Raw genomic sequence first — 20,167 nt, forward strand, 5'->3', positions numbered from 1 at the left:
ACAAAGTAGAACAATGTGTGTGCGTATCTGTGTGTCTGTGTCTGTGTGTGGGTCTGAAAATCTTCTGCTGTGAATATTTCTGAACAGCTGCAATGATTTTACATATCACATGTAATTGAATTATGCATTGTTGTCATACCAAAGTTGTGTGCAGAGGGAAAATAAATCAGCGAGAGAAAGAAATTAGAGGCCCCGCTCACATCTGCAGCCTCTCTGTTACCACAGCGGTCAGGCCAGGGAATGTCGGGTGCAAGGTGAGAATGTTGGTGAGAGTGAAGCCGCAAGCTCTGTCCTCGAGCGACTTTCTGTTGAGTTCAAAGGGAAGCCTTTTTTTTTTTTTTTTTTAACCCTTTAAAGGAGATTTTAGTCTTTTTCTTTGCCAGATTGGCACGTGAGAGTCTGAGTGGGGGCTTCTCGATTGGTGGCTTGAGCCATTAGCATTGACTCGTGAAGGTGCACAATTCCCCCTCTGCTTGGCTCAGCATCACTGATCTTCATGGCCCTCCAGCCGTTACTCCAGGACTTGAATGCGTATGATGTGCAGCAGCAGAACACAAACGTTAAACTGAACCAGGAGTAGGGGTGGAGACAACAGCCTACTGTAAGGCAGAGACCTGGGTTTAAGGCCCTGCCAAGCTCTGTGAACTTACTTGGACAAGTCACTTTAGCGCCCTGTATTACATACAGGAAAACTAAGGTCCAGAGAGATGAGGTTACTGGCCTAAGGAAGGAGGAATGGTCATTGCACCTTGAGAGGTAAAAGAGAGAGTAATGAATGAGGCTGTATATCTCGGCTAGATGATGCGGGGAGAAGCCATCAGTTCTTCTCTGTATGATGAGTCTACATCTGAGATTGTACAATTTGGTCCTGATTTTGAAAATGCAAATAATATACTAATTAATATGTGTATGTGTGAGTATATAATATATGCACATATATTACTAAAGTTTTGGCTTTTATGTTTAATAAAGACAGTTCATTAAATGAATAAGTGTGCTTTAATTTTTACACCTTAGTAAGATTTCATTTAAATAAATATACAAAACAGATAAATATTCCTTGTCAGATCACGAGGTTTAATTTTGAATCTGGAAAAAAGTTTTGGTAAATCTGGGAAGAAAGTATGTTGTACTCATAATTCCTGACATGCTGAGTGTGTGGGGGGGATGGTATCCCTTGTCCACCAAGAGAAAGATGATCCAAGTGTCTCTCTTCTCGACAGATCATCTCACTGAGTTCTGTTGTCTGAGAAGGCGGTGAAGAAACTGAGATTCTTAGCAGGTTTGTTCATGGGAAGAGAAGAGAGCAGATCTGAAAGCATGCCAAGGTGAGGGTCATGTGGAAGCACAAGAAGACTCAAATGTAATGCAGTCATCTTCATACTTTTCATTCTCAGTCTCAAATCCTAAATCTGCTAAGCCTAGACATTTCCCTCCTGGATCCATGCTGCATGTTCAGAATTGAGTCACTTGCCCAAATGGCTGGAGGGCCAGGTTGGGGGGATTGTTGATACTCTCCAAGGTTGAAGTAGAATGGAATTTGTGGGAGATGTGATATAAGAGCCTCCGTTTGGGGCAGTGATTGCTTTTCAGGGAATTTTATACTTGGGAACAAATCACTGGGCCAGTGAATGTCAGATACTGCTGGTGGTGTATATATATTTCCTATTTGGATGCCCAGTAGTACGCAGCTTTTGCTGTTCCTCGTGAATGTCAGTTTTCTTTTGGCTGGTCCTTTGGGAGATTTAACTAGTCTTGAGGAGATTGGCAACCTTGGTTTATCCTCTGCATCTAGTGCACTTTTGTCTAAATTATTCTCAGTTCCTGCCTTATTTACTGGTAGAGTATGTTGGTTTATGTGGCACGGTATGCTTTGATTTATGCAGGAGTCTCAGTGGAGGAATGGTAAATGAGTCAGCAGTGAACCTAGAACCAGTAGACATGAATTCTGGCCCTCACTTGACCTTTACTCCACCAGGTTTCCCTGTGTTTCCATTTTCTATTGCTGCATTACCCTAAAACCTACAGACTTGCAACAACCATTTTATTAAACTCATGGATTCTGTGGGTCAGAAATTCAGACAGGGCATAGTATGGTGGCTCATCTCTGGTTCACAATGTCTAGGGCTTCAGCTGGATGGACTCAAAGACTGGGGTCACTTGGTGTTGCAGGCTGGAATCACCTGAAAGTTCATTCACATGGTTGTATGGTGTCTGGGCTGGGATAACTTCAAGACAAGAACTGCTGACTGGAGCCCTATACATGGCCTTTCTATGTGGCTTGGCTTCCTCACAGTATGGCTGCCTCAGGGTAGTTGCACTTCCTACATGGTGACTCAGGGCTTCCAGTACAAAACTTTTAGTGAACACCGTGGAAGCTGCAATCACTTTTATGACCTAGAAATCCTGTAGTATAACTTCCATGTACCCTGTTGGTCAAAGCAACATAAGCCTGCCCAGATTGAAGGAGAGGGGAATTCACATTTATCTTTTGATGAGGAAATGGCAAAGTCACATTCTGGAAGAGCATGTTGGGTGGAAGATCTTGTAGTCATCTTTGGAAAATATACCACACCCAGCTTCTTCTTCTGTGAAATGAAGAAAAAATGGATTGGGGCTGGAATTAATTAGCAAGACCTCTTCCAACATTGAAGTGATATGATTCTTTAAAATAAAATCAAATTGAATTTAAAACATAATTTACACAATGATTATTTGATTTATTGTAGAGCCTGATGTAGGGTATCACCCATTGCCATCGAGTCAATTCTGACTCATACTACCCTAGAGGACAGAGTAGAACTACCCCATAGGGTTTCCAAGGAGTGGCTGGTGGATTTGAATTGCCAACCCTTTGGTTAGCAGCCAAGCTCTCAACCACTATAGAAAGGTGTCTTGGTACAATTTAAAATAGTTTCTTATGTAATGTGAAAGACACACTAGCATGAGTGATACAGGTGCTGTTTTCTTTCCCCTAACTTATTTATATAGAATTTTATCCAAAAGTGTTTCCTTTTTAGTTCAGCTTTGCTTCTTGTGGCTTGAGGATAATTAGGTGCCGTGCTAATATCTCACCACAGTTGCCATGACTGTTAATTTGAATGTGAGTTGCATGTTTGGCATGTAGGATTTAGGAATGAGATTTAAGTTAGGAATCTGGGAAGTTATTGGCTTTTTAAATAGGACCTGTAAACGCTTATGGATTATCCTCTTATTCTGAGACAGGGATTAGGATGGAATGGATGCTGAACCTTCTAGAAAAAGTTTTTTCTTTGCTGGGGAGAAGGTTAAGTTGTTGCATTTGGTAGGGGGATAGATCTGATACCAGATAATGACATCCGAAGGAGGAAGACTATGGGGCAGCTGCCTCCAGGGAGGCGTCCCAATTAAGGGGAGAAGGGGTTAATACACTGACTAATGTTTCAGTTTACAGGCGCTGGCCCTTCTCTTTGTTCTGTTTTATCATATACATTCATCATGTTCGACCTGGCAACCCAACCAAATAGGTATTTAAGTTGTAAAAATGAACTGTGTGATATAACTGAATCTAATCACATTATACAGTGGGGCCCTTGCCAACCTGGTGTATCTGGTTCTGGGCTTCCTTGGGATAAGTAAATAAATAAACAGGCTCCATTAAATAAAATAACAGTAGGATGGTCAAGCTGGTTGGGCTGTGGGTCCTGGGAAGGAAGCAGCCAGATGTGTCACGCTAGACCATGGTGCCTTTCTAAGCTAGCTTATCCCTGAAGGACCTACAAGTCATGTTGACCATCTTCTGTCCTCTACATGTAGCCGGCAGGTTCTTTAGTTTATTGAATAATGGCTAAAGAGGCCCTAGGAAGGATGTATACCTCATAAAAGAGAACTGCAAAGAAGGGCTTTACTTTAGTCTAGTTCCGTAGAATTTCAGGGCTTGGTTATGTTGTACTGACTGAGAAGATGAATAAAAGCAAAGTCTCTGCCCCAAGGACCATTCTTGCGCGTGGTACCTACTCATGTGCCAGACATCTTTCTAAACACTTTTTGTATGTTGTTTATTTTATTTTAACAATAAATCTGAACAGTAAGTAATATTCTCCCCATTTTTATAGATGAGGAAATGGAGGCCCAGAGAGGTCAAATAGCATACTGAGGGTCAGGCAGCTAATAAATGTCGGAGCAGAGATTTAAACCACTTTTTTTTAAGCAGGGTTGATAAAAAAATTTGTTTATTGAGGTAAATATATATGCGACAAAACACTTGACATTTCAACATTCTTTACATGTACAATTCAGGAACGTTAATTATGCTTATGTTGTTCAACCATCACCATTATTCATTTCCAAGTTTTTCTATCACCCTTAACCTAAGCTCTGTGTCCCCAAGCAGTAACTCCCCCTTTTCTTCCCACCATCCCTGGTAACCATTAATAAACATTGTTCTGTAGAAACTTGCCTATTTTAGATATTTCAAATAAGTGGGATCATACTATATTTGTCCTTTTGTTACCGACTTAGTATAATGTTTCCAAGGGTTATCCATATTGTAGCATTTATGAGGAATTCATTTCTCTTCATGGCCGAGTAATAATTCATTGTAATTATTTACCATATTTTGTTTTGAATTCCATATGGGGTGGTGTAAGAGGCTGGAGGAAGGCGAGTTAGTGGGGGGAAGATATAATAAGATATGAGCTTAGAACAGCCTGGTGGTGAAGATGCCCATGGGCCGTACGTACTAAAGGGTTAGACTTGACCCTGTGGAGGAGCCCATGGGTTAGGGAGTGACAGTACAGAGCTGTATGTTAGCAGCAAAGCCCTGGTGGCAGAACTTTGACTCAAGGGGTAGAAGCAGTCAGGAGTTTGTATGGAACTCCATGTCTTCTTCTGGCAGGAGGTAAAAAAGGCTTAAGCTGAAGGTGGAATGAAGAGACGAAGATAAACTGGAGAAATAGTTCAGATGTAGAATCAAGGCTTTATAAGAGAGTCCCCATTTTGCCTTCCTTCCCAACAGCAATAGCGACTCGCATTTCTTCTAACTCCCCTTCTTATTCTTCCCTGCCACCCACTCTTTTCCCATTCATCACTTTTCCCTTTTCTTGTCTCATTCTTTATCTTTGTCTCTTTCCCTTCTTTTCTTTTGTTCCCTTTTCTTGTCTCATTCTTTATCTTTGTCTCTTTCCCTTCTTTTCTTTTGTTCCCTTTCTCATTTTTCTTCCCTCTCCTTCACTGCCCTGGTTTTTTCCTTACTCTCTCTCTGCTACAGAACACTTAGTATTCCCTCCCACCGAATTCCTTCTTAAGCCTCTTCCCCCTCTCCCCCATGCTTTTCCTATGGAATATATGTACACACACACACACACACACACACACGTATATTCCCTATCTGTTTTTCTCTTGGTTGTGTCAGCATATTTTAGACTGCTGGGCTTTGCGTGTTTTGCAGCTGGTTTTGATGCAGTTGTCAGACGGTGATGGATGACGGTCATCGTTTAAAGTGTAAAAGAAAATGCCTTGGCACAGAGAGACATGATCAACGGCCGCCTGCCAGCCCGGATAGGCACGGCCACCATTTTCTTCTCCCCTTTTCTGTCTCCCTCTCTGCTCACGCTGCCCTTGCCGGAATCTACAAAAGTCATCGTGAGCTGTGCAGCACCGGGCTCTTGCCTTCCATAATATCACTTTGGTAGTTGTCAGATCGTATGAAACTTCAAAATTCATGTGGCCTCTGTGAAGAGATATATTTAGTACAGCTGCTGCATACCTACACGCTACCTCTGACACTGACATATTAGTTATGCTGTCTTTTGCAATCTGATATCTTTAAATTTGCCACCTTGTTAAGTTTTGATTAATGTGATTCCATTTCACTAAAGTAATTGGCTTGGCCTGTTGTAAAAAATAATCAGCCCCCTCTCTGGAACAAATGCTAGAACATGCTAATGAGGGAGTGAGTTCGTTACATTGGTGGCGTGGACTGACAGTTATTAATGATTGTTATGATAAACAGACGAGTGTGAATTGGGATGAGTTGGGCAAAAGTGACAGTTTAAAAATAACGTATATTGGAAAGTACTAACGAAGTAATATACTGTTAGGAAAACAATCATGCAAGTTGTCAAGGAAAGAAGTGTAATTATACAGCCGCATGGGCTGCTTAGGAGGACAGGGACCTGCCTGATAATGGACACATTTTTTGTTGGCAAGGAGGAAATGTGTTATGGCAGAAAGAGGTGCAGATTGATAAATTAATTGGTCCTTCTCATAGTGCTGAGAGCAAACTTGGCCGGCAGTCACCATGCAGATTAGGGAGATGGAGTTTGCCCAACACCTCTTTTCCCCAGAACCTCCCCAGTCCTTGCTGCCAGACTTTTCTGAGGCCTAGCTTGTCTCCTCTCTTCACGAGCTGCAACAAGTCATAGAAAATGCACCCTGAGGCAGTCTGCAGAAAGTGCAGCTTTGAGCTGGAATGCTTGTAACCATGTCCACTTTTTTTTTTAAAAGACCCTGAAGACTTAAATGCTCTATTGTGACTAAAGTCTTTGGCTGTGATGGAGGTAATTATAAGTGGGTTCCAGTTCCAGGAAGGAGACCATGAAGGCTCACACAGGCCAGGGACCATGCAGAAGGGAGTTGCCAACTCCATGCTTCTAATGCCAACATGTTGGTTCTTTATGTAGTTAACAAAGACAGAGTGTATAGTCATGTATGCATGTATGTGTGTGTGTGAGAGAGAGAGAGAATATAAGTAGGGGATAAGACTTGTTTGAAAGAACAGGCTGGGAGAATTGTAGGAAGTGGGGGGAGAGGGAGAGGCATGCTCTTGAAGGGAAGAGTTGAATGAACAGAGTGGTTCTTGGCTGCCCCACTGGTGTTTGGTGACATGACAAAGACGTAAGGGACGTAGGAGGAGATGGTGATAAGAACATTTTCTGACCCCAGAAATAGGCCTGTGTTCTGGGTTTGTGTCTTGGTCAAGACTCTGAATTGAAAGTATCAGTAACCAATTTGCAGTAGCTTAAGTTTTTAAGTGTAAGTGGCAGACTTAAGAAAGATATTGAGTTATCTCATGGAACCCAAGATCAGAGATGTAGGTGAGCTACCCAGTGGGTAGGACTCAGACTCGAGAAATGTCAGGTACCAAAGCAGCCGGTCTCCAAGTCTTCATTGATCTCTCTCTTTCTTTCCGTCTGTTACCTGCCATCTCCCCCTTCCCTGCCCACCCTAAGCTCGTAGAACCAGGAAAGTAAAGGTAAGTCCTGGGGCTTTCAGACTTTGCCTTCAGATAGGGTATTGAAAGGAGTACTTTCTACCCCCACCTCCAAATATTAGACTTCTGAGAACAGGAGCTTGACTTTCCTTTATGTGGCTCAACTCCTCTACCTTAGGGATACAGCAAGGAGCCTGCTGATGCTAAGACCCTGATACTTGGTTTTTCTCATAACTTTTATGCTGGGATGTACGTTAACTAATCTTCACAGCCACCTTGTTAGGCAAGTGCTGTTTTCCTCATTTAACAGATGAAGAAAATAAGGCCGAGTGTTTGAGAACTTGCTCCTGGATCCATGGTAAGTGGCAGAGCTGAGGTTTTAAGTGAGGCTCTCTGTGTCTGAAACCCAAGGTTTCCCACTCTGCCATACCACCTCTTTCCAGCATGCTGTGTATCTCAGGCTGGTAGACGGAGTAGAGTTATCTTCTTGAGAATCAAAGAAAACAAAGCCCAGAAAAATATTCTTGCTTGTATCCTGTTTGGTCTTTCTAAGTAGCAACTGTGTAGGGGACCCTTGTAGGAAATTTATTACTCACTTTCAGATTTTCTAACGTGAGCAGAAATACAGCCTCATCATCTGGCCATCAAACCCTGTGAAGATTCTGGAACATTCCAGAGCAAAACACTCAGAGCAATCCTGAAATCAAAGGCAGCTGCCAGTTAGCTCACAGCAAATCTGACAATTAAGAAAGAAGCTTCACTTTTCTGAGTTGGAAACAAAGTATTTGTTCTGAGGAAGGAGCAGGTAACTTAAGATTTATTGAGTGTCTAGTATGTGTTAGGGACAGTATTGGGTACTTCCTGGTGCTGCATTTTAGTTGGGTGGTAGACACAGTCTCCGCTTTACTGATAAAGAACCCTGCTTCTGAGCCTTTGAGACCTGTGGGTCTTCCAGAGGACTGGGCTGTAGAATGCCTGCTGGGGTTTCTGTAAGAAGGGTTTGACTCTATCCCACCCAGATTATTTTTTCTCTCCCCCATAAAATTGTCGTTAGTTGCTGTAGAGTTGGTTCAGACTCATAGTGACCTTAGGTATAACGGAACGAAACGTCACCCAGTCCTACGCTACCCTCACAACTGTTGGTATGTTTGAGTCCGCTGCTGTGGCTATCTATTGTTTCAATTCATCTCATTGAGAGTTTTCCCCTTTTTTGCTGACTGTCTACACTACCAAACATGATGTCCTTTTCTAGCGATTGGTCTTTCCGGTTGACATGTCCAGAGTAAGCAAGACAAAGTCTTGCCATCCTCATTTCTAAGGAGCATTCCGGCTGTACTTCCTCTAAGACTTATATTTTTTTGTTTTTCTGGCAGTTTATGGTATATTCAATATTCTTGACTATTTTTTCTTGCTTTGTAAGGTTGGGAGGTGGCAGTATTAAAAGTTTAGTCTGTTTGGACTGGGAGTTGGCACCTGGATTCTAGTCCTGGTTGTGACTCTGGTACAGATCACAACACCTCTCTCTGCCTCCATTTGAAGATAAAAAAGGTGACAATATTGGCAACTTTAAAGAGAAAACAGACTTGGCGTGGTCTTTCAGCTCTTTAAAAGAAAGGGAGGGAGGGCCCTCTCCTGACAGGAAGAGGAAGACTTCTGGTAGGTGTGAGGGCCACCATCTTCCTGACCCTCAGATGAACCTTCTTCCTGCTGTCCCACGACTAAACAGGAGGTCAGCCTGGAGGTGAGGATGCGGTCAGTGGATGAGCCCCTGTGGTGGGCAAACCGGGGGCAGGAATAACTCTCATCAGCATTATAGATGGCAGCCTTAGCATCAAAGAACAACCCACTCTTTCCTCAGGACAGGGGAGTTTCTTTGTGTTCTTTGTGCCATTGTGAAAAGAGAAAAAGTAGCCAATCAGCCCCAAAAGTTCTCCCACCATTTTCTACCCCATCTTCTCTTTCTCTCCTGTCATTCTTTCCCTCTCATCCCTTCAAAACCTCATGTCTCCTCCCTCTCTTGCCTTGTGAATACTTTCACAATGTGATTTCTGTGTTCTATGTACCAGTTTCCAAAAAGGAGCTGTGTGGCAAGAGACTGGACACACTTCCAGGCACCATCAGGCTGAGTGAGGTCAATCAATGAGTCGCCAGACCTGGGGTCCTGAGCAAATCTGCCTCGATGCTCAAGAGCCTGGTCATATGGTGTGATTCTAAGGGAATATGTGTGAGGCAATCAGTCACCCCTGAAAACTGTGCATACCATTCTGAGCCCTTGAGTATTCTCCCATACATCATTTTCTTTTCCCCCCAATTTCAGCCTCATTAGGATACCTGGTGGCAAAGTGGTTAAGAGCTCAGGCTGCTAACCAAAAGGTTTGCAGTTCGAATCCACCAGCCGCTAGTTGGAAACTCTATGGGGCAGTTGTACTCTGTCCTGTAGGGTCACTGTGAGTTGGAATCAATTTGATGGCTCATAGCAACAACAGCAGGATGTAGTTGGAAACTAGTCTATGGGAGTCCTGATGCCTCTTGCAATAACCTCATTGATTCATCTATCCATTATTTGGACACTCAAAGAAAAATGTTTGCTACTCTTAGGATCTGTGAGGACTGGAAAGGAGGTTGGCCTAGACATGGATAGGAGGAAACTTTCAAGCTGCATCAAAAGAGGGAACATAGGGGCATTTATCCTTCCAAGTTGTCCAACAGTTGTTAACAGCACCTCCCAGTGGCTTGAAAGGAAGGCACAGGACCCAGCTAACCTCTCAGCCTTCTATGGGGAGAGTCTTTGGTAGACCCTAGTGACTGAAATTTTTGAGTTGTCTTGTGGTGGGTTTTTACAGTGTACAGAGTTTTGATGAAAGACATGATGTGTGCCCCCAAAGCACTAAGGGGGTATTGATACACTTGACCCTTTCCCACCTCCATCACAAAACATTGCTATGAAAATGTAATCAATCCAGTTTCTGACATCCTCCCCTTCCCCACACTCTCAAGAGCACCTACTGTATCAACATGACATTTTTAAATCTTGGCTTGTTTTCCAGGCCATGAATTTAATTTCTCAATGCTCCACTGTTTGGCTTTTATGTTCTTCGAGTAGAATGTTGTCCAACAGTAGTTACCACCATCTTGTTAGTCACATCCTCTTTCTTTGGCATCCTAAAAGCAAATAAATTTTAAAAATTCATTGAAGCCACAGCCACTCGATCTCGTGCTAATAGTCACCAAATTCTGACAAAGTGAGTCTGACATCCCTCGATAAGCAAAATCCAAACCTCCTGATATTGTGTAACATTAAGCAGATTGGCGTGTGTTTGGATTAGTGGAGGCACCGAAGCAAAATTCTGAAACCTTAGTGACCTTTGGCGAATGGATAGGGATGTGGCGCCATTGTAGGTTATCTTTATATGCACTGTGTATACACTCAACCTCTGCCAGGCCAAGCCAGAAGCTGTCAGAGCAGATAAACTTTGTCGGGAGCTAGTTGTTTTCCTTACTACGTCACAGTGCTTTGCAGACGTGTTTTATCTGATAACCTGCTTCTTCTTTAAACTAGTGTGTGAATAGTTTCATGAAGCATTGAGCCTTCCCTCTTGGGGTTTGAGCCACCTGGGCTTAGTTTTACTCTTTGGGCCTAGTGCTTTCTTTCTGGTAAAATGTGCAGTTAGCTGCCCTCTGTCGTACCATCTTCTGTTGAGTTCCTTTTAGGGAGATCATGGGAGATGCTGTATCTGGGTCTTATGGGCAAGTGCTCCTTCCTGAAAAGTCTTAACTATAATCTGAGGGATGTGTGTGTGTGTGTGTATAAGCATTTTCATTGCATTTGTCCAGTGAGCATTCTGTGGGAGTAGGGTCCCCCTTTATCACTTTTTTCTGAGCTCATTAATGCGTGTCTGTAGTTTAAACATTATATGTTGATTTAGAATTTCACAAGTACCTGGAGAAAAATTTAGGCAAACATTCTTACCATTTGGAGTAAAGGCCATATTTCTTTCCCTCTTCTACTGCAGTGTTGGTTGACTCAAGGTCACGTTGTTTGTTCCAAAGACTGGCTTTGTGACTTTGGCCATGCTTTCTTCCCTGGGCTCAAATAAGGTGGTCACATTGGACTCTAAGCTTTCTTAGCAAGATAGGACTGAAGCTGACTATATTTTAGGGCAAGTGGATGAACTGTTGGGATTTTCTTCTTTCATTCCTCTTCTAGGTGAAGATGAAAGACTTTGCTCTCCATTGAGCTGACATGAATTCAGAATTCATTAGTGTTCAGGTTTTCTTTTAAGCTTCAGACAGGATCTTGAAGGGAAAAGTCTGCCCTCGATTCCTTTCCCTTATTAGTTCTTCTCATATACCATGCTGCAGAAACTGCTAATTGTCACTTGAGGTAATGGATGAAAGTCTAGCTTCTTAAAAGAAAAGTCTAATTTTTAACAGTTGCCCCATACTTAGGTAGAGGTGTAGTCGAGTATCATAAAAGAGGAAACTCAGTTCAGGGGGGACAATTTGCCCCTTTGCTGAAGAAGTGAGGAGTTGGGGAGAACTGTAGGATAACAGTGAAAATATACAGTTGTGTACAAGATGATGTAACAATGAAATTGGACTTTTTAGGACATTCTGAGGGGAATTCTCTGTGCATGTTCTGTAACTGGGAGAGATGTCAATACACACATTTTACTTAGGAGCCATTTAGACACAATTTCAAATTATTACGAATTCTTTCATTGCTAGTCTTCTAAAGACTAGTATTCTTTTGTTTTAGTTTATAACTCAAAGTGTCTTACACTTCTAGTGAGAATGCAGTTTTTTGCACCTTGAGCTCCATTACCTATGTTTGTGCATCAGCCCAGTAGAACAACAAGCTAAAACAATGCCATAAAAAAAAAAATGCTATTATCGTTCATTCCTGAATCCTTAGTGTCTGGTGAATATACCCTTCTGTCCACATCTGTCCAACTCAGCCTTTCTCTAAATCTCATAAGCAGATTGTAGTGGCCCAGCATTAGCTTAGTAAGATTACCAGGCTGGGACGTTTCTTCTCCAATATTGGAAGTCATGACTCTCCATCATGACAAGACAATGTCTATAGTGGGTTATCTTTCTTTGCTTGCGGGATACAGCCGGTGTGAAGCTGGAAAACAGAATGAAAACTTTGGTTAAAAGATTTTCCCCTTGACTCTGTAGTGGTTATGATTTGGGTTTAGATAGTTTCAGCAAGAGGTTGGGAGGTAAATGTGAAAAGACTTGGTGGCAGAAGGTCTGGGTCCAACTCTTGGCTTTATCACTCACTAGGTGTGTGAGTGTAGAGAGGTTTCTTAAAACTTCTCTGAACCTTATTTGTACATTGGAGGTACTATATCTTTAGAGGGTTGTTCTGGAGGGTGACTGAAATAATGTTAGTTAATCCACTCAGTTCTTTGAAATTGAATCTGACCAATCAACAGATCTCACCCAGGGCAGTATATTAAAATTTGCTAAATTGAATTTTACTCATGGAATTTCAAGACAAACGGGAAAATGGAGGCAACCAGATTTAGCTTTCAACTCTGTAATTGGGAAATTCTAAATCATTTCCATTTTCTTTAATACCTGAACAATTATATTGTTTGGCTTTTATCCCCCTCCCCTCCCTTCTCCTCTGCTCCCCTTCCTTCTCTTTCCATCCCTTCCCTTCCCTTCTCATTCTTTCAAGATTTGCCAGCAACTCACTTGTCTTGGGGGTAACTTAAGCACAGCAGGTAAAACCCAACCTTATGCAGCACACAGATGTGGACACCAGTGTCTCCTTGGAGTAATGCAGCTTAAAAGAATGCTCGACAAAGTGAGAAATCTGACAATGGCTTTGTAAGAGTTTTCAGAGAAAATAGTGGGAGTTTCATATGTTTGAAACAAAACAAGAATGAAAAAAGTGTATGTCAAGAAGACGGGGACAGGGATAAACGAAAAGAAAGCCTTCTAGCCTGGGGATTTGAAATCACGATGCCACTATTTTAAGTTATGTGAGACTTTTCTTGTTTTGAAGGTTAAAAAGTCAAATTAACTTTGCTTTAGATTTTGTAGACTTTCTTTGTAATATTTCAGTGTTTTGGATTCTTCTAAGGCTTGCTTTATGACCTAATATGTGGTCTATTCTAGAGAATGTTCCATGTGCACTAGAAAAGAAAGTATACTTGGCTGCCATTGGGTGGAGTGTTCTGTATATGTCTATGAGGTCAAGTTGGTTGATTGGGGGATTTAGATCTTCTGTGTCTTTATTGAGCTTCTTTCTGGATGTTTTGTCCTTCACTGAAAATGGAGCGTTGAAGTCTCCTACTGTAATGGTGGCACTGTCTATCTCACTTTTCAATGCTGTTAGAGTTTGTTTTATGTATCTTGCAGCTCTGTCATTGGGTGCATAAATATTTAATATGGTTATAGCCTCCTGGTATATTGTCCCTTTAATCATTATATAGTGTTCTTCCTTATCCTTTGTGGTGGATTTAACTTTAAAGCCTATTTTGTCAGAAATTAATGTTGCCACTCCTGCTCTTTGTTGTATGCTTGATATATTTTTTCCATCCCTTGAGTTTTTGTTTGTGTCTCAGTGTGTCTCTTGTAGGCAGCATATAGACGGATCGTGTTTTTTAACCCATTCTGCCACTCTCTGTCTCTTTATTGGTGCATTTAGTCCATTTCCATTCAGCATAATTATGGATAGGTGTGACCTTAGTGCTGTCATTTTGATGCCTTCCTTTGTGTGTTGTTGACAGTTTCTTTTTGCCACTTAATTTTTTGTGCTGAGTAGTTTATATATTGCCTTTTCCTCTTGTTCATTGTTGTTGATTTTGTTTCTGCTGAGTCTCTGTTTTTTTCTTGTATTTTATTTTGATGAGTAGGATTGTTCATCTCCTTTGTGATTACATTAATATTTACCCCTATTTTTCTATGTTTAAACCTAACTTTTATTTCTTTATATTGCCTTGTCTTCCTCTCCATGTGAAAGATCTATGACTACATTTCTTAATCCTTCTTTATTGTTTTAATGTTGTCTTCTTTTACATAATGACATCGCTGTTTCCCTGTCTGGAGCGTTTTTTTTTTTAATCGTGATTAATTTTTGTGATTTCCGTATCTGGGTTGACATCTCATTGCTCTGTCCAGTGTTCTAGTCTGATTTTATTGATTTTCTAACCAGAGAACTCCCTTTAGTATTTCTTGTAGTTTTGATTTGATTTTTACAAATGCCCTAAACTTCTGTTTATCTGGAAATGACTTAATTTTGTGTTTGTATTTGAGAGACAGTTTTGCTGGATATGTGATTCTTGGCTGGCAGTTTTTTTCCCTCAGTGCTTTATGTAAGCCATCCCATTGCTTTCCTGCCTGCATGGTTTCTGCCAAGTAGTCCGAGCTCATTCTTAATGATTCTCCTTTGTAGGTGACTTTTCTTTTATCCTGAGCTGCTCTTAAAATTCTCTATTTTTGGTTTTGGCAAGTTTGATTATAATATGTCTTGGTGACTTCCTTTTAAGATCTACCTTATGTGGAGTTTGATGAGCATCTTGAATAGATATCTTCTTGTTTTTCAAGATATCAGGGAAGTTTTTTGCCAACAAATCTTCAACAATTCTTTCTGTGTTTTCTGTTATCCCTCCCTGTTCTGGTACTCCAATCACGTGTAGGTTATTTCTCTTGATAGAGTCCCACATGATTCTTAGAGTCTCTTCATTTTTAAAAAATTCTTTTATCTGATTTTCCTTCAAATATATTGGTTCCAAGTGCTTTATCTTCAGTCTCACCAATTCTGCCTTCCACTTGCTCCATTCTGCTCCTCTGACATTCTGTTGAGTTGTCTAATTCTGTAATTTTATTGTTAACGTTCTGATTTTCTGATTGCTGTCTCTCTGTAGGTTCTTGCAGCTTATTAAATTTTTCATTATGTTCTTGAATAACGTTTTTAATTTCTTGAACTGCTTTATCTGTGTGTTCTTGGCTTGTTCTATGTGTTGCCTGATCTCCTTCCTAATCTTGTTCCTGATGTCTTGAAGAGTTCTGTATATTAATCTTTTGTATTCTGTATGTGGTAATTCCAGGAAGGCACCTTCATCCAGAAGAGCCCTTGATTCTTTGTTTTGAGAGCTTGTTGAAATGATCATGGTCTGCTTCTTTATGTGATTTGATACTGACTGTTGTCTCTGAGCCATCTATAAGTTACTGTGTTAGTTTATTTTGTTTGCGTACTATATCCTAGCTTCTTGCTTTGTTTTGTTTTGATATGTCCAAGTAGGTTGCTTGAGTGAGCTAGCTTGATTATTTTAGCTTTTGAAGCTCTGACTTCGTGTCACCAGATGGCTTGAGCTGTTATCACATATATCAGCCTAGGAGTCAATTTACTTTTCTTGTATGGATTCAGCTCAGGTGTCCAGGTAGTTGGTCATCAAGTGTGTGGTACAGTCTCTGTCCTACAGTCTTAGAGAGGCAGGGGTGATTGGTGTAGGTACTGGTATTAAGTTGCAGCAGGGGGTCACACTCTGAATAAGGCAGGGGGCTGAGAACTGTCTCCTGAGTGTCTCTGAGGAAAGTGTGTCCCTGTTCCCTAGAGTGCACAGGTGGGTTCTGCAGATGGACCATGGGCACCCAATGCTTTTGTCTGTAAGGACTGGGAGGTGCCAGTTATCGTTGGACCCCTGTCACGGGTGGCTGGGTGACCCAAGTGGAGCCACCAGTCCTTAGGTCCCTGATGTGGATAGGTGAGGACACTGTTTAATAGGAAAAGCGGTGTCAAACATCAAATACCCACCTCTCCACCGCACAGCTGAAACAGTTGCAGTCTGCCAACAAGGGCCTATTCTCTTGAAATAGGCCTACACAGATCTGTGCAGGGTGGAAAGGTATTCAAAGTCCTGGACCATTTGTGCCTGCACAGGAGCCGTTTCTGTCCTGAGCTCACCAGGTTAGTAGAGCTGGCAGATTACCTTTTTCCTAGTTGTGAATTTATACCTTTTCCAAGGCCAGGAGAGTGGCTCAGGCATGCAGCAGGACCTATCTCAGGCCCAGGGAAATTGACAGCCAGTAAGCCAACTTGGGGGCTGGGGGTGCGGTAAAATATATGCAAGTACTTAGCTTTTGCTGAGAGTGCTGTTCTTCTCTGGTTCTGGAGGTGTGAGTAGGCTGCGTGGCTGGCTGTTTCTCCCTGAGGAAACTGTGGCCAAACACTACCACCAGCCCACCACAGCCTGAGGGTTCCTGGTGATTCAGGTCTGGCAACTCCTCTCCGCTTCTGAACCATCTCTCCCTCCCCCTGCTACTCAGTCCCTTTTCTGACTTTGCCATTGATGTTCAGGGCTCCTAGCTTGTCATAGATATAATCATTTCACTTGTTTTTTTGGGTCTTTGTTGTAAGAGGGTTTGTCATAAACGTCTGATTATTCCGCCATCTTGGGCTCGCCTCTCTTGTTCTATAGACTTCCTTTGAATTATTACATAAAAGTCATAGAAATTTCCAGTGAGTGGATGAATTTCCAAAACTCCTTCCCAAAAAGGTAATGAGAAAAACTATCTGAAAAGTTATGTGCTTTTGTTATCATAGAAACATTAATAACATTAGAACTTGGCTAGGACCAATTTTTACCTTGAAAACCTTGGCACTTTAACAGGTACATGTAACTGATAAATCTTTTTTATGATTGTCAAAACAAGCAAAGCTAACTTTGTACATTTCCTATTATAACTAAAAGCACTTTGACAGTCTGAAATCGGGTGTATCAATACGGAGAGCAAAAAGCCTATTCGTTTTATCACCTCAATTCTGGTGGAGTTTTGACATTTCTGAAATATGTATCACTTCCAAACAGTGAAGCACAAAGTTGATAAAAGTTGTGATGGGCGCATATGCGGAGCCTGACCGTCTTGTTGGAGTTGCCAGTTTCTTTGGCAGGTATCTTGCCAGGCCAGCCTGCTGCTCTTCTGACTGTCTGGAGAGTATCTTTCCATATCTTTGAGGTCATCATGCTCATTTTGGTGCTCTGAGGGCTTCCAGTGATTCTGGAGTCTGGGTGAGCCTGCCAGTTTGGGTCAAGGGGCAGAGGGCTGTTGGCCTGATGTTGGAGTCAGTCATGGTGAAACAGACCTGAGCTCCTGACAGGGTAGGAGTGGACCAGAGTGACAGTCATCTCTTTTCAGGGGAAGGGGAATGTCTACATGTGTTTTAGGCTAGGAGAAGTCCGAGGCTGGGCAGCACGGCTTGAACCGTTTGTCTGAAGTGTCTGTAAGTAGGGTGTTTTACTACTGGTGAGTGACCTTTTTAGCAGACTCTTTGGCCAGCTATTTCCATGGGGCCTAGGTGAAAGTGCTTGGTCCAAATGTGGTGTGGAGCCTGGGCCCTTTGCTTGCACCATTAGTAAGAGCAGAAAAAAGAGGGACCTCTTCCTTCATCACACAGTCTCTCTCCGTTCCAGCCCATTCATGATCCCAGTCACCTTTCCTACCCTGCTCCCTCCTCACATGATCCATCTTTTGGCATTTTAATTCCCTTCTGCTGATCTCTCTCTCTTTTTTAAAAACTTTATTATGTTTTAGGTAAAAGTTTACAGCAGAAAGTAGTTTCTCATTCAAAAATTCATACAGAAATTGTTTTGTGACATTGGTTGCAATCCCTGCAATGTGTTAGTACTCTCCCTTTTCCACTCTGGATTCTGCTTGTCCATTCCTGAAGTTTTTCTCTCCTTTTCTGCCTTCTCGTATCTTTGCTTTTGGGCACTTGTTGCCCCTTAGGTCTCATATACTTGGTTGAACTAAGAAGCACATTCCTCACGTGCGTTATTGTTTATTTTATAGGCCTGTCTAGTCTTTGGCTGCAAGGTGGGCTTTGGAGTGGCTTCAGTTCTGAGTTAGCAGGGTGTCCAGGGGCAGAGTCTCAGGGGTTCCTCCAGTCTCTGTTAGACCAATAGTCTAGTCTTTTTTTATAAATTTGCTTTTTGTTCTACATTTTCTCCTGCTCTGTCTGGAACTCCCTATTGTGATCCCTGTCAGAGTGATTGGTAGTAGTATCTAGGCACCATCTAGTTCTTTTGGGCTCAGGCTGGTGGAGGCTGGTTCATGTGGTCCATCAGCCCGTTGGACTGATAATTTCTTTGTGTCTTTGGTTTTCTTCATTCTTCTTTGCTCCGCATGAGACGGGACCAGTAGATGTATCTTAGATAGCCACTCAAAAGCTGTTAAGACCCCAGGCACTACTCACCAAAGTAGGATGTAGAACTTTTTTTTTAATGGACTGTAGTATGCCAGTTGGCCTAGATGTTCCCCAAGACTGGCTCACAGCCCTAAGGACCAGTAACTTGGTCCCTCAAGATGTTTGGTTGTGTCTAGAAAGCTTCATGACTTTGCCTTAGTCAAGTTGTGCTGACTTCCCCTATATTGTGTGTTGTCTTACCCTTTACCAAAGTTAACACTTTTTTACTACCTAGTTAGTGATTTCCCCCCCTCGTAAACATCAAAGATTGTTTTTTTTTTTCTGTGTGTAAACCTTTTCTTGTGTTTTTATAGTAGTGGTCTCATACAATATTTGTCCTTTTGTGATTAACTTATCTCACTCAGCATAATGCCCTCTAGATTCATCCGTATTGTGAGATATTTCTCAGACTAATCATTGTTCTTTATTGTTGTGTAGTCTTCCATTGTGTGGAGCCCTGGTAGTACAGTGGTTAAGAGCTCAGATTGCTGTCCTAAAGGTTGGCAGTTTGAATCCACCAGATGCTCCTTGGAAGCGCTATGGCGCAGTTCTGCTTTCTCCTGTAGGGTTTCTATGAGTCAGAATTGACTCGAGGGCAACGGGTTTGGTTGGTTTGGTATCCTGTTGTGTATATATATCATAATTTTGTTTATTCATCTGTTGATGGGCACTTAGGTTGTCTCCATCTTTTTGCTGTTGTGAATATGCTGCAGCGAACATGGGTGTGTCTGTTCATCTGACGGCTCTTATTTCTCTAGGATATATTCCTAGTAGTGGGATTGCTGGATCATGTGGTATTTCTATTTCTAGCTCTTTAAGGAGGTGCCACATTATTTTTCATAGTGGTTGTACCTTTTACATTCCCACCAGCAATGTTAAGAGCTCCAGTCTCCTTGCAACCTCTCCAACATCTGTTATTCTGTTATTTTGATTAGTGCCAGTACTGTCGTGGTGAGATGGTATCTCATTGTAGTTTTGATTTGCACTTCTCTAATGGCTAATGATTGCAAGCATTTCCTTATGTGTCTGTTAGCCTCCTGAATATCTTCTTTGGTGAAGTGTCTGTTCATATTCTTTGCCCATTTTTTAATTGGATTATTTGTCTTTTTGTTGTTGAGATGTCGAAGTATTTTATAGATTTTAGAGATTAGACACTCATTGGATATGTTGTAGCCAAAATCTTTTTCCCAGTCTGTAGGTTATCATTTTATTCTTTTGGTGAAGTCTTTTGATGACTATAAGTGTTTAATTTTTGGGAGCTCCCAGTTACCTAGTTTATCTTCTGGTGTTTGTGCACTGTTAGTTATGGCTTGTATTCCACTTATGGCATGCATTAGGCCCATTATGTTGTCCCTATTTTTTCTTCCATGATTTTCTAATGTTGAACCATCCTTGCACACTGAGTGTGAATCCCACTTGGTCAGGGTATGTGTGTGTGTGTTTTGATACGTTGCTGAATTCTATTGGCTAGAATTTTGTTGAGAATTTTTGCATCTATGTTCATGAGAGATACTGGTCTATAATTTTCTCTTTTTGTGGTGTCTTTGCCTGGCTTTGGAATCAGGGTTATGCTGACTTCTTGGAGTGAATTCAGGAGTATTCCTTTTCTGTGCTCGGAGATACTTTGAGTAGTACTGATGTGAGCTCTTCTCTGGCTGTTTGGTGGAATTCTCCAGTGAAGTGTCTGGGGCAGAGCTTTTTTTTTTTTTTTTAATTACCTCTTCAGCCTCTTCTCTTGTTATGGGTCTGTTCAGATTTTCTGTCTCATTTTG

The 20,167-nt window shown here is 41.7% G+C and overlaps 2 protein-coding genes across 13 annotated transcripts in view; both read left to right on the forward strand.

Moving 5' to 3' along the window:
- Positions 1–20,167, forward strand: part of LOC135227856 (leucine-rich melanocyte differentiation-associated protein-like) — a 464,639-nt gene that overhangs the window by 256,612 nt on the left and 187,860 nt on the right. The gene's annotated exons all lie outside the window — the stretch shown is intronic.
- The window catches only part of LRMDA (leucine rich melanocyte differentiation associated), a 1,290,642-nt gene that overhangs the window by 245,696 nt on the left and 1,024,779 nt on the right, over positions 1–20,167 (forward strand). For 4 of the 12 annotated variants that reach the window (XM_064269074.1, XM_064269071.1, XM_064269072.1 and 1 more), the window contains one exon: positions 1,224–1,328. The exons of the other annotated variants lie outside the window; for them this stretch is intronic. In XM_064269074.1, coding sequence (XP_064125144.1) covers positions 1,291–1,328 — 38 coding nt within the window. In that variant the 5' untranslated portion in view covers positions 1,224–1,290. The remainder of the gene's footprint in view (positions 1–1,223; positions 1,329–20,167) is intronic. 12 annotated transcript variants of the gene reach the window in all.

This window comes from Loxodonta africana, chromosome 16 (genome assembly GCF_030014295.1).
Source record: "Loxodonta africana isolate mLoxAfr1 chromosome 16, mLoxAfr1.hap2, whole genome shotgun sequence".
NCBI lineage: Eukaryota > Metazoa > Chordata > Mammalia > Proboscidea > Elephantidae > Loxodonta > Loxodonta africana.